This window comes from Brassica napus, chromosome C9 (assembly GCF_020379485.1).
Source record: "Brassica napus cultivar Da-Ae chromosome C9, Da-Ae, whole genome shotgun sequence".
In the NCBI taxonomy this organism is placed as follows: domain Eukaryota; kingdom Viridiplantae; phylum Streptophyta; class Magnoliopsida; order Brassicales; family Brassicaceae; genus Brassica; species Brassica napus.
This window is the reverse complement of record NC_063452.1, coordinates 4,514,953-4,528,173: the sequence shown is the minus strand read 5'-3', so window position 1 is coordinate 4,528,173 and position 13,221 is coordinate 4,514,953. Positions and strand designations below refer to the sequence as shown.

The window sequence follows — 13,221 nt, the reverse complement described above, 5'->3', positions numbered from 1 at the left end:
CAGCTAAATGAGGCTAACAAAATCATTTATTTAATATAACAAAGTAGCAAAATCATTTATTTAATATAACAAAGTAGCAAACACTAATACATTGCTAAGAATATACGTATCATAATATTATTTTATATAAAATCCAATTATAGACTAATTATCATGATATATGCTAGTATATCATAAATCAAGATAATATGTTTTTAAATTACTCGAATCAAAATTTCTGTCTACCTGACATTTTAAAGAAAATTTACACCCATCTTTAATTTGACAAAGACAAAATTCTGCTGCGACATATATGTGTATAAATATATCTGAAAGATTTTTATCTTGTATATTTCAATTTAGTGAGCTTAAAACAAGAAGGTAAAAGATCGTTCACATTAAGCAAAACATTTATGAATTCTTATCAAGTACACACCCATTTACAACATAGTTGAATTCACCAACATATCACTTTTATAAAGTTGTAAACCCAAAATACTGAGTATATTAACTATTAAGCTGAGGATTTTTTTTTGTAACAGTTAAAATGCTTCTAAATCCTAAATCTACAACACAAAGTGACTGTTGTATTACATCTCGGCATTGCTAATCCCTGAAAAAACAAACTTCAGCTTGTATAGGAGAATATTATCCCAGATGAAGATCAACATTGCCGATGAGAGCTCTTTGCACTTAATTACCAGAGAATCCTACCCTATTTTTCTGTAAAAGTTTAATTTCTAATTTTGTTACTCGTAAAACTAATGAATTAACGGATTTTTGGGGACTAGTCTCGGCCATTCCATATGCTTGAGATATTTTCAGGTTAAACAAAAAAATGAAATAGAAGTAACAAATGTAGAGATATATAATCTTTTAACTTTAATATTATATTGTTTGTGGTGTAAATTAGAAGATGAGGCACTAATTTATAGTTTATGTAATATTGAATTAGGAGAAATTGGATATCTGAACCCGTATGGGTAACATCCGAATCCGAACGGATATCTGAACATAAACAAACATATGTATATTTTACCCTATATTTCTTTTTTTTTTCATTTTATTCAAAATATTTATACTGATGTTGTACATGGTTCAGAATCATATAATATACATATACTTAAAATGCATGTTAAGTTTTTTGTTTCATGCACTAACAAAAGTTGGATTCAAAATTTTAAAATAACAACTAAATTAATGTTTTTCTATTTTCAAAATTTCGCTTTCAAACGTATTAATCGTTCTATTACTAAATTTTTTAAAAATCAGTTAGGTTAATTGTAAATTTTTAAGTGTAAGAAAATTGAGTAGTGAGAAATTTGTTTTTTTTTTCAAAATCTAAAATATCTGAACATGATCCCAAATAACAAACCCGAACTAAAAATACCTGAACCTGACCCGATATGTAAAAATACCCAAACGGATTCTAGATTACTATATCGACGTATCCGAAAATCCAAAATATCCGAATTTATATATATATATATATATAATATCATGTAATAAATGTCAATTTTGGATATTATATATTACAGTTTTGGTTTCTCCGGTGAAATCCGTGCGTGTTCAGCAAAGTCCTGAGTTCAAGTTACTTGCTTGAACAAATTTTATGTATCACTATTTTCGACGTTAAGAGAGAAAGTAAGAATTCTAAAAAGCTCACATGACTGATAAAGTTCAATATATATGAATTAATGTAAAAAGGTGCATGTCCATCTTTAAACTGGTGATGTAAACTAACAATAGAGAAGAACATTTTATTTTCATAATAGTTAAAAAAATACTATTAGCATTTAATACATAATTATATATATATATATATATTCTTTTTGAAAAAAAGATTAACCCGGGTCTATTAAAGACACAGACCTAACCCCCGGGTGGGAGGTGCAACCCACGGATAGATCCTCTCCCGGGTATTCAAATAGACCGTAAGCATGGGCCCATATCCGCGTGGCCACATGTGGAGCTAATAATTTCGCATTAGAGGGGAGTCAATCTTTGGCCTGGACCAAATGGCCAATTTCGATACATAATTATATATTTACAAAACAAATTACAACAAACTTTGATAAATAAATTTGTACTTAAAACATGTATACAAAAGGAATAAATACAAAATCACTATATTATTAACCAACATTTGCATTCGAATGAAATGAATTAGATAACAAAAAGTTCATCAATCAATTTTTTTTAAAACATCATATTTTTTATTGTTTATAATATATATAGAACCATATTTACTTATGTAATAATCTATATTTCAGAATTTGTATAATAATATTATAATTCTCATCTGAATCATGAAATAAGATTTTCGGACAGAAAAAATGTTTACTAAACTTTGCAAAATAATTTTGATGTGGGATGTATTTGCAAAATGTTTACAAGTAGGGAAACAAGTTGCATAGTTTTTTCCAAGTTTCAGGCAAATGTTCTAAGAACACATTGTATTTGTATCAAGATATTTTTAATACAAGAACCTATTTTCTACAAATTTTATGCTATTTATGAAACTTAGTCGCGAAAAGAGCTTTTCTAATTACTTACGAACTTACAAAAAAAAAACATATATTTTCTAGAATCAAGGTACCTAGCTAAATAAGCTAAAACCTACCAATTTGCCGGTCTATCGTTCGGCCGGACAATCTAGTCCAAGTCAATATCTAGTAACAATCCAAACATTTTTAGCCCATCAATTTTTAGTCCAAACCGCACATCTCCAATATGACCCCACGGTCCCTAAGTGGCCTACGAATTTTGTTTTATTTTTTCTGCATGCTCATGAAACAAACCATTGTGCTTGTAGTAGTGCATACAAAGGCGTTGATTGGGGAGTGGGAATAAGATGGTTCCCTTGCTCGTGTGGAACCTCCGCTTTTAAATCATCCATTCAACATTATTATCAACAATAGCAGTTCAACAAATTATATTAATAAAATAATAACAGAACTGCTTGCGGTTCTTTTTGTGAAAGAAAATGAAGAACTGCCTAGTGGAGCAAGAGATGCTCGTATTTGGAGTGTTTTATGCAGTCCATTAGCTTTTTACTTCACTTTATTTTATATTTATTTGTTTCACTTTAAAAAATAGTATATATATATATATATATATATATCAAATTACCTATTAATATAGTTATTATATTTCTTTATTACATTTACAAAAACTGTTTATGAAGTGTATTGGACGTTATGTGTTTAAGTTTTCTATTTATGTATTAGTACATCATATAATTCTATTGATATTCTATTTATGTATAGTACATCATAAACTGTTTTCTATTTTCCATGTACGTATGGTGATTTGTAAAAGCAAGCTTCACTAACTAATTCAAATAATTTATTTTCCAATTTAAATTTAATTTGTAAAAACACTTTTGTAGTTTTGAAGTAATTTATTTATTTTCATATTTATATGATATAATTTTTTTTGTAACATATATAAAAATAATATTATAATTCTTCATTTTTTAAATCTTATTTGATTTTAAACAACATTTAGTTTTGTATTTTCACCATATTTATCATGTATATATTTAGTATTATAGTTTATTTTTTAACAATATCTCATATTTAAATATATTTTATGTAATACTAAATATATATATTTTATTATATTTAAAATTTTGATAATAGCTACAATGTATAATTATTTGGTATCATACTTTCTTTTTTTTAATAATTTATAGTTTTTTCAGTTATAAGTTTTTTTTAAATAACTACATTTAGTTATGAAATAGAAATGATAATATAACATTTTTTCAAAATTATTTTAAACTTGTACAGTATTTTGGACCTCTTTTTATCCACTTTCACCATTCAAACATATATTTTGAAACGCTTGATCCACACTAGAACTGCTAGATCCGCTAAATCCACTCTTGTTCCGCTCAATCCGCTCCATTCAATCCGCTTGATCCGCCGGATACGCAAACGCTTGATCCGCTTCTTCCATTCAGAGCCAAAGAAGTAATCTAAAGTACATAACTTCTTTCAAAAACTCATCCATGTCTCTAGCCACCGTTCCATGCGTTATGCAGTCTTTTTGATCCACGGGAACTGAATGAAATAAATCTACAGATTTAAAATGAGAAAATGAAGTATACTGAATTTTTTTCTGCAGTGTATATTAACTATGATATCATTTATTTCCCAATTATTATAATTCGTAAAAAAAGAAGTTATTTCCTTTTATTCCAATAGTATTAAATGCATTCATGTGTTACACATTGTAACCCCCTTCCCTAATTCATGGCAATCTATTTATTGTCTCCCAGTATTATTTTCAAATTTCAAATCATTCTTCTCCCTCATAATAAATCCCTCTTTATTCCTTCTGAATTTATTTCCTTGGTAAAGCCCAACACACACACAAAAAGAAAACCATTTTCTCGTGAAAAATATCTAAGAGAAAGTCTCTTTCCACACAAAGAAAACACCCATGGCTTCACAATGGACAATACCAAAACTTGTTACATGGAGAGTCAAAGATTGGGCCTCCTGTTTCTTGGCTTGCAAGATTCCTATAGGTCTTCCGCTTTATTCTGTAATTGCTACTTTCACTTTTTAATAACTATTGTGTAAATTATCTCACTGATTGTATGTTTCAGACGTAGAGGAGGATGGAGTTACTAACAACAGTAACACAACGAACAACAACACTCTAATGTTCAAGAGGACAAAGAGGAAGATTAAGAAGAAGAGGTCAGAGAGGAAGCTCAGTCTAAGCCCACCGGGGACACGTCATCATCATCATCTAAGAGGCAGCAGCAGCGTTTCTCCGACATCGTCGTCTCATAACCGGAGGTTGAGCTTGCTGCAGCCACCGGCCTCAGAAGAACCTGGCTTCATAGTCTTCTGCTTCGACCGTGAAGATGGAGGTTTCGACGTTGTGAAAGAAGGGAAAGAAGAAAGGAAAGAGGTGGAATTGTCATCTGAAAAGTCACCGAGAACGGTACATCGTAAGGTTCGTTGTCGGGTACATTGTTATTTGCTTAAAATCTTTTAACGCATCAATTTCTTTTTAATTTGTATTGCTTTTTGTTTTAAAACAGCTTATTTATGAAGACCAAGGGGTAGGAAAAGGAGAGAAGAATAACTCTCTGGAGATTAAAGGGTCAGAACAATATCATCAGGCCGATAAGACTACATGCCAAGAAACTGAAAATGTCTCTTGTGGTGTTCATGATCCGGTAATATTTTCTTTTAAGATGTTCCTGTTTTTTCTTTCTTTTTTTGGGTGACTAGTGGGTTCTGGGTCAGTAAGTCCATACATCTAATAGGCCAAGATCCAAACCATATAAATACACTCTCCTATGGAGAGAAGACCTTCCTAACAAGACTTGAACATATGACTCCTTAGATACCTATTAGATAATTTAGAGTTCTATCCATTAGGCAGGCTCCTTATTGGTGATATTGTTTCAAATTTAAATTTGTTCATTTGTCGCAGAAGAAGGAGGAAGAAGAAGATATTGATGCATCTGATAAATCTAGCGGGTCTACTCACTCAGATGAAGGAAGGGGATCGTTTGCATTTCCCATGTGAGTTTAAATAGCAACAAAAAAGGGTTTAACGTTTTTTTTTGTTTGGACCGAGTGCCCTGAACTGAAAATGTTATGCAGATTGGGAGTTGAGTGGATGGGGAGCCCTGTCCTGATGCCTACACCAGATGACTTGTCTCCTAAGAAACAAAAACCGATAGCTTTAGGGTTCCAATGCTGTAGATTCTAAAAAAAAAGTACACTCTATAAGCTTTTATGAGATTCTTTTGTATCACTCTGTTTATGATAAAAAGAAACACTATGAAAAGACCAAATAATCTACAATTTAGACTTGAACTCATATGTATTTTATCAAACTAACACAAGGACCAGAAGAAGTAAGACATCTCACTCTTCTCATTGGATCCTTGGAAGACGTCATGGTGTAGATTCCCTTGGCCTTTTTTTTTACAATTCCTATCTATAACTCAATGCTTTTTCACTTGTCCACTTTGCAATATGTTTCAAAATCATTATATAACTATATAGTTTGACCTTTGACGATAATACATAGGTCTTATTTTAAAAAATATATATATAGGGTCCTAGGGCCTATTATTCTCATATCACACGAATACAATGTCGTTTCAACAAGCAATGCAATAATATTGAACAAACACGGTGTTCGGTAGTGAAGAAACAGATGGCAGCGTTAAGTAACCGCGCGCCGCTACATTTTGTAGCTTTAACCCATAAAGGTGATGGTCTTCAATTACTTGGTAAGCAATTGAACCCTGGCAACTAGATAGTCTAGATTACCTTCTCTGTTTGATCTTTGTTTTTCTCTGCATAATGTGATGGTTCCATTGATTACAACATGATTTTGCCAGGGGCAGGGGTTATGGTGGTTTTAGTGCGCTTGGACACTCGGTTTACGTACACTTGTGACGTTGTTTGTAGACAAGCAATGCTCATACAGCTCCTCGATAATATGCACTTGTGATGATTGCTCGATATCTTCAAATCACAACATCAATCAACATTAGCTCTCTCTCATGTGGCAGAATCATAGACAAACAGAAGAAAACAAGAGGCTTGTTAAAGGTCCCTAATTACATTTTCACATAATTAACCATGCATGAATGTATAAGACTCTTATTGCTAAGTAACCATCATAGACGTCATTTATAGTAGACCATATACAAGGCACAAATCCACAATCTTTACCGCTAAAACATTATTTTGTAATTTTTTTTTTATGTTAAACTGTGTTTCCAAACCTTTTCATTCTCCAAAATTGTTTTTATGAGAAAATGTTACAACGTAATATAGAATATTGAGTCATCCAACATTGCTTATTTTAATAGATGCGGAAACAATTTGTTTAGTTTGAGACAAAGATCATAGTAAGCTAAATTCGTGTTCTAACTTGGGACCTTTCCGTGCACAACAAAAAAAACTTGGGACCTTTCCGACTCTCTATTTTTGGATAGTAGGGGTAATATGCTAGTTGAACTATCGAAACCGTTACATGTGTTTTTGTGTGTGGTTACTTAGGTATATAAGTGAATATAATAACAACCTAACCGAGGGTTGATATGCTCCGGGAACAAATGAGATCATTACTGGCGGGAGGAAGATTAAAAATGTTGAAAGAGTGAAAATAGACAAAAGTTTAGAGCACTTGCATTGGCAAGCTCTTATGAACTCTCATTTAAAAATTAAATAACTGAAAATTAAGAGAGAAGAGAGTGGATCTCTCGTTTGAAAGATTCTTACCAATTCTAAAGAAACCAACTCTACACATGTTTAAAAATTATTGGCTCAAGTATTTTATTATATTAAAAATAATTATATACTAAAACTGTTAATTTTTTAGAATCTTACATTGGTTTCTCCTACTGTCTTTAGTAGTATGGTTATGGATGTGGTCAAGTAGTTAGTAAGACCTAAAAATGCGCAAATTTTTTTTTTCTGAAGTTGAAGTTTTTTTCGAAATAAAATTGTAATTATGTGGAAAATTTCGGTTTGGGTTTCGACCCAGATAGTTTATCAGTCAGTCTAGAGTAGACCAGATCAGCTGATAAAATATATAGAAAAAAAGTTGAGTGGTATTATGGTCAAATCTTATATGTCATGAAGATCTAAGGAATGGGTTGGAGAAACCTTCACCTAGTGAAAGAGAAATGTAGTATTATAGTACTAAGGGCATCTCCAACCCATTACACCATTTTAGTGTCAAAATCACATTATTTTAGTGTAGTTTTAACACTAAATTTTTTTGTGTCTCCAACCACAACACCAAACGTTACACTAAAAAGGAATATTCTTCATTATTTTACTATTATCAAATTCTTTTATTTTTAATAATTTTGATAAATATTAATAGTTTTATGACTAAAATATATTAACTAACATTAAAATTGTAACTAAAATAATAATTATATATAAATGTATTTACATTATATAATAACATTATTATTAATACATACTGTTATATTAATTAATTAAACACACAAAAAAGTTAAATTATAACATACTAGATCTAAATATTATAATATTCCAACTACAAATGTTTGAATTAAACTTTGTTATGTATTTAAAAATTAATTTTATATTTGTTTTATAAACCCTAATATTTTATAACAATTAAAATATAACAAAACAATGGTGATATAACTAAAAAATATTTATTCAATTATAAACTAATCATACAAATCAAATATAATTAAACAATACATAAATAAACAGTTTTAACAAAAAAATCAAAAAAAAAAAAACTTTTGCCGTCTGCTACAGTGTTGCACCAAATATGGTGTGACACTGTAGCAAAAAGGAAAATGGCACTAAAATGCAGTTTGATATACCTTTCCGTTGGAGAGAAGAAACATCAAATCAACACACTATTTTGCTATTTTACCGTGTGGTTGGACTTGGCCTAAAGAAAGATGCCAAAAAAAAAAATTAGGAGCACAAAGATCATCTAATCAATGAAAAGTTACAATAGAAATCATGAAACTGTTAGCGAAAAAAATAGGGAACATGGTGGAATCATAACCAACCCAACAGACAATCCCAAACGCTCCCAACCGCCCAACCCAACTTTCCCGTTGTGTGTGAGATTTTACAACTTACGCACATGCCTTAGTGGACCTACTCTCCTTCAAGTGCTTTTCCCTACAGTGATCACCACCTACCTAATATGGACCCCTCATCAACATCATCACCATTGATTCGCGCTGTCACCGTTCCGATTCTAAGCGTTTAAGAGCTTTTACTAATCCAACGGCCCACAGTCGGTTTTTATTTAAACATACAAAGGATCCATCCGTACTCTTTCTTTCTCTCTCGGCTAAGATATTTGAAGTCTTCTTCGAGCAACGATTGGAGCTGGAGAAAACAACGAGCCGACCATTGATATAGGTACGTCAGCCATTGACATTACGATAGGGGTGGGCATTCGGGTATCCGTTCGGGTTCGGATCGGGTATTTCGGATTTTCGGGTATTTCGGTATAGAGATGTAGAACCCGTTCGGGTATTTCTGTACTTCGGATCGGGTTCAGATATTTTTAGTTCGGATTCGGTTATTTCGGATCGGGTTCAGATATTTAGATTTTGAAAAAACAAAATTAATTTTTCATTTCTCAAATTTCTTGTATTTAAAAATATAACTTTCACTTAACTATTTTTTTTTATTTTTAATAGATTGAATGGTTAATAGATTTGGACATAACATTTTGAAACTAAAAAGACATTAATTTGGTTATTGTTTTTAAAATTTGGATGTAACTTTTTGTTAATTTTTGAAATAAAAAATTTGACATGCATTTTAAGCGAGTAGCAAATAATTTTCTTCGTAATTGTATGTATATCATATGAGCTTAAAAGATGTGTAGTATATCAATATAAATATTTTATATAAAATGAGAGATGTAAACTACAAATATAAGGTTAATTATACATATGTTCGGTTATTTTCGGATATCCATTTGGGTTCGGATATTATCCGTTCGGGTTCGGATATCCAATCTCTCATAATTAAATACACGTTCGGATATTATGCTACTTCGGTTCGGATTTCGGTTCGGGTTTTTCGGATCGGGTTCGGGTGTCACTTCGGATATCGGGTAAAGTGCTCACCCCTACATTACGACATGGAAATGGGATCCACTTCAGCCATGTGGAAAAAAAATGGTAAACCATTCTCCCGAAGAGAGAATATGAAAGCTCCAGAGAGAGAATGTGAAAGCTCCGGTGGCTACACGATGTGAAAATCTGGTGTGAATGCGAATTCGAATTCGGATCTCTTGGGGATCCACAGAACGCTTTGACCATCCGACCACACACCGCGTGGTTTCGGCCATGTATAGAATGCATGTCATGTCAAGCATGAGATCCGTGCCAACCCTAAAATTTTAAGGGATACAAAAAAAAATATTATAAAATCTAACTAAAATTTTTAAAAACAAATTACAGAGATATAATCAGTTTTAAAATTTTAAATATTTCATTTAACTGAATTCAGAATATCTACGAGACCAGGCACTAACAACGTTGGTCCCATGCACAATAGCTAGCAGTGATCTATTTGCCAAGAACTGTTTTAAGGCGACGGCACGGCTCTCTCTCGTTTATGCGTACAATTCCCAAAATTTTCTATTCGCCATTGAAGAACAAGATTTTTTTTTTTTTTTTTTTTGTAACTGGTGAAGAACAAGATATCCCTCACTCAAAAAAAAAAAGAAAGATATCCAGTCACATATATTGTATAACAAAACCCGTTTTCAAACCCATAAAAATACTTCAAAAACTTTACCACTTTACATTATGTGTGTAATATATTTGTGGATCAAAAAGAAGAGAAGCTGTCAGAATTGAGGAAGGTAAAGATCTGTCTGATCTTGGTGACTCCAGTATGCATTATCAGCGGTACTGGTTAGATCAAAGAGTGTTTGATCAGCTCCACTACTTCCCCAATCCAACGGTTCAAATTCCATAGTGGGATCAACCTGAGCCGTTCGATCCTCAAACTGCTGCTGTACAGTATTACCTCCGAATCCAAACGGTGTCGTAGCAATCGACGAAGCCGCGGTAAAACCACCCATCTCCGAGAAAACTCCACCGTCAGATGAACCTTGTCCGAGCAACGTAGACCATTCTATCCCGTTTCCGTAGAGTTTAAGATTATGCATATCAGCGCCCATAACGCCTTTTGCTGCAGCGGCGGTGGCGGCTGTAGCCGTGGAGGTAGAGGCGGGGAGAGAAGAGCTCTCGCTGCTGCTTGGTTTCTCCTCCCCGTCTTGTGCCGTTGGTTTGTCGGCGGTGGAAGTTGACGATGATGACGGAGGCTGCTTAGACTTGGAACGTTTGGCTTTACGGCAACCACCTCCGACGGGAACGTTACGGAGGACGCCGCCTTTGGTCCAGTAACGACGGCAGTTTTTGCAAAAGTGTCGAGGCTGAGAGTGATTGTAGTTGTTGTAGTAACAGAACTTTGTGTTGAGAGAGTTGCAACGAGGACACTTGAGAGATTGGTGATGGTTAAGGATATTGTTCTGATGCACTCTCATCCTCCGATCTCCGCCTTCTCCGGTCATCGAGTAATCATGAATATCTTGCATTTTTCAAGAGAGGATAAGGAAACTTCTAAAGTTACAATAGAGAAAGAGACAGAGACCAAGTAGTAAGAGCACCCCCGTTACTCAATTTATGAGGAATGTTATTCCAAAAAAAAAAAATATATTAAAATAATGAATAGTGATAAACTTTTCTCTCTTTACCTTTTCCGGTGAACCGGGTTCATCACTGTAGTGCGGGCCCCACGGCACGTGGCGGCTCGCGATTGGTCCGATTAATTTTTTTTTTTTTAAAACAAAAATCAAACAGAAAAAAATATAATAAAAAAATACTTTGTGAACCTCTTTCATGCGGTTCACTAATGGGAGCGCTCTAAGCATGGTAAAGTCTTTTGAAACTCTGACACAACAAATCTTTCATATGTCTGAACAGGTAGTGTTGTAATCAAATGTCGATTATGCCCTTATGATATTTTGTACTTTCTCAGTTTTGAAAATATATTTTTTTAATATTTTTTCTTGTTTCACAAGATCTTCTAAAATTTTCAAGTTGTAAAATTTTAATAAATATTAACTCAAATATTAAAATAATTCAATATTATTGATCATAATTATTAAACATGTATAATAAATTAATAATATATTTAATTATAATTTTTATTATGCATTAAAATTATAGAAAATTTATATTTTATGAACTAATGAATTATATATACCATCTTCTAACGTGGTAATATAATTCAAAAGTTAGCTTCATGTCCAAATTTGTCCCCATTAAATTACATCAATATTATTAATATCTTTCGCATCAAAACGATTTGTTTTCTTAAATTTTCGATTTTAGTTTTTATTTAAAGAAAAGAGTATCATCAGAAGTTCAATGATTGATAAATTAGTGCTTGTACATCTCTTATTTTCACATCAAATCTCAACTTTTTTCTTAAGAAATGTGAATACATATTTAAAAAAAATATATTATTGAAGGTATAACTGGTTGATTTATCTATAGTAATATTTTACTTTAGATCTAAAACTACTCTAAGTCCACTAAAATTTTACCAATCAAATAAATTCTTAACTTTTTGTATTTGTTCTCGTTACTATTTTTTTTTTTTTAAAATGCACACTAACCAACTGGTGATAGCTCGGTTGTAAGAAGAGATTTTAGAAAAAAGACATAAATTCGTTAATTATGGGTTCAGGTTTTACCGGGAGCCAAATTATCATTTGTTCAGCCAGGAGAGATTCGGTCATGGTTTACATCCCATATAAAAAAATCTGGATTGAGCTACTCATCGGTTTCAATTCCCTGATAGATTATTTGGTCCTCAACTTAGACACTGACAATTGCAAAAGTTAAAAATAAATACACACTAACTGATCCCTTCTACGTGTCTCAGACTTAGTCCACGTACACGACGTTGATCGAACTGAACTATGTTGCTTGAACTTGCTAGCTAGAATCATTTGTGATGTATACACAATATATCCAACATGAGTTGTAATGTGATTAAGAAAGTATTGGAATCTTACTTTGCGTGTGGAATTGAAACATGACATAAGCAGGTGTTTTCTGAGGAAGCTTTTTTGGGGATTTGAAGTTTTGTATAGGTTTTGATGAAATTACTTGCATTGTTTTCAAAGACTTGTATTAGGATTTTAGTGTAGGCAGTGTAAAATAAAGCCGACAAGTCCTTGCTTGTAACATCTAATTTATAGCATCTAACTTTGTTGTTGTGTGTTTAAGGTTTGACTACTGAATTAAAACGTTTGTATAATTGTATCGCTTTCAGATGTACAAATAATTCAATGTTGAATGGTAATTTTAACAATTGACATATTAGTATAACAGTCCACAGCTAATAAATTACTTCATAAAATGTTTTAGCTCAAAACATTGATATTATCAATTTTTTTCTTTCCATGATAGAAATCAAACCATCCACAGAGTTTATAGTTGATTTGATTGACTTGTTCTTAAGTTACTACAGAGGTTTTGAACCCAAAAAAAAAACTACAGCAGCAAATGCATTTACCTTACCTTCTTAATTCACAAATTGATTAAAATTTTAAATTAGTAATATCGATCACAATTAACCTATTTTGCATCAACCACTTTTACTATCCCTAAATATCATCTATATGTAACTGTTCTTCACTCTTTTACCGTGT

The 13,221-nt window shown here is 32.1% G+C and overlaps 2 protein-coding genes across 3 annotated transcripts; one reads left to right on the top strand and one right to left on the bottom strand.

Annotated features, from left to right (window-relative positions):
• The first annotated feature begins 3,714 nt into the window (after nt 1-3,714).
• LOC106359501 (protein BREAKING OF ASYMMETRY IN THE STOMATAL LINEAGE) lies at nt 3,715-5,832 on the top strand. Of its 2 annotated transcripts, none has more exons than XM_048769775.1 (5): nt 3,715-4,516; nt 4,598-4,953; nt 5,042-5,179; nt 5,443-5,531; nt 5,613-5,832. In XM_048769775.1, exons 1-5 carry the CDS (start codon nt 4,429-4,431, stop codon nt 5,719-5,721), a joined length of 780 nt encoding a protein of 259 aa, XP_048625732.1. In that variant the 5' UTR covers nt 3,715-4,428; the 3' UTR covers nt 5,722-5,832. The 2 variants fall into 2 exon arrangements, with proteins under 2 accessions (XP_048625732.1, XP_013654641.2); XM_013799187.3 differs by having other exon boundaries at nt 4,141-4,516; nt 5,440-5,531.
• A 4,391-nt stretch (nt 5,833-10,223) lies between these two features.
• On the bottom strand, nt 10,224-11,380 carry LOC106359502 (dof zinc finger protein DOF5.4). Its single transcript, XM_013799189.3, has one exon. It carries the CDS (start codon nt 11,092-11,094, stop codon nt 10,342-10,344), a length of 753 nt encoding a protein of 250 aa, XP_013654643.2. The 5' UTR covers nt 11,095-11,380; the 3' UTR covers nt 10,224-10,341.
• Between the last annotated feature and the right edge of the window lie 1,841 nt (nt 11,381-13,221).

What these genes read in the sequence shown, in the direction of transcription:
- LOC106359502 (XM_013799189.3), bottom strand. Translation starts at nt 11,094, where the DNA reads ATGCAAGATATTCATGATTACTCGATGACCGGAGAAGGCGGAGATCGG.
- LOC106359501 (XM_013799187.3), top strand. Translation starts at nt 4,429, where the DNA reads ATGGCTTCACAATGGACAATACCAAAACTTGTTACATGGAGAGTCAAA. An exon ending in GGCTTGCAAGATTCCTATAG is followed by an intron (nt 4,517 to 4,597) that starts GTCTTCCGCTTT and finishes TGTATGTTTCAG; the next exon opens with ACGTAGAGGAGGATGGAGTT. An exon ending in GGATCGTTTGCATTTCCCAT is followed by an intron (nt 5,532 to 5,612) that starts GTGAGTTTAAAT and finishes AATGTTATGCAG; the next exon opens with ATTGGGAGTTGAGTGGATGG.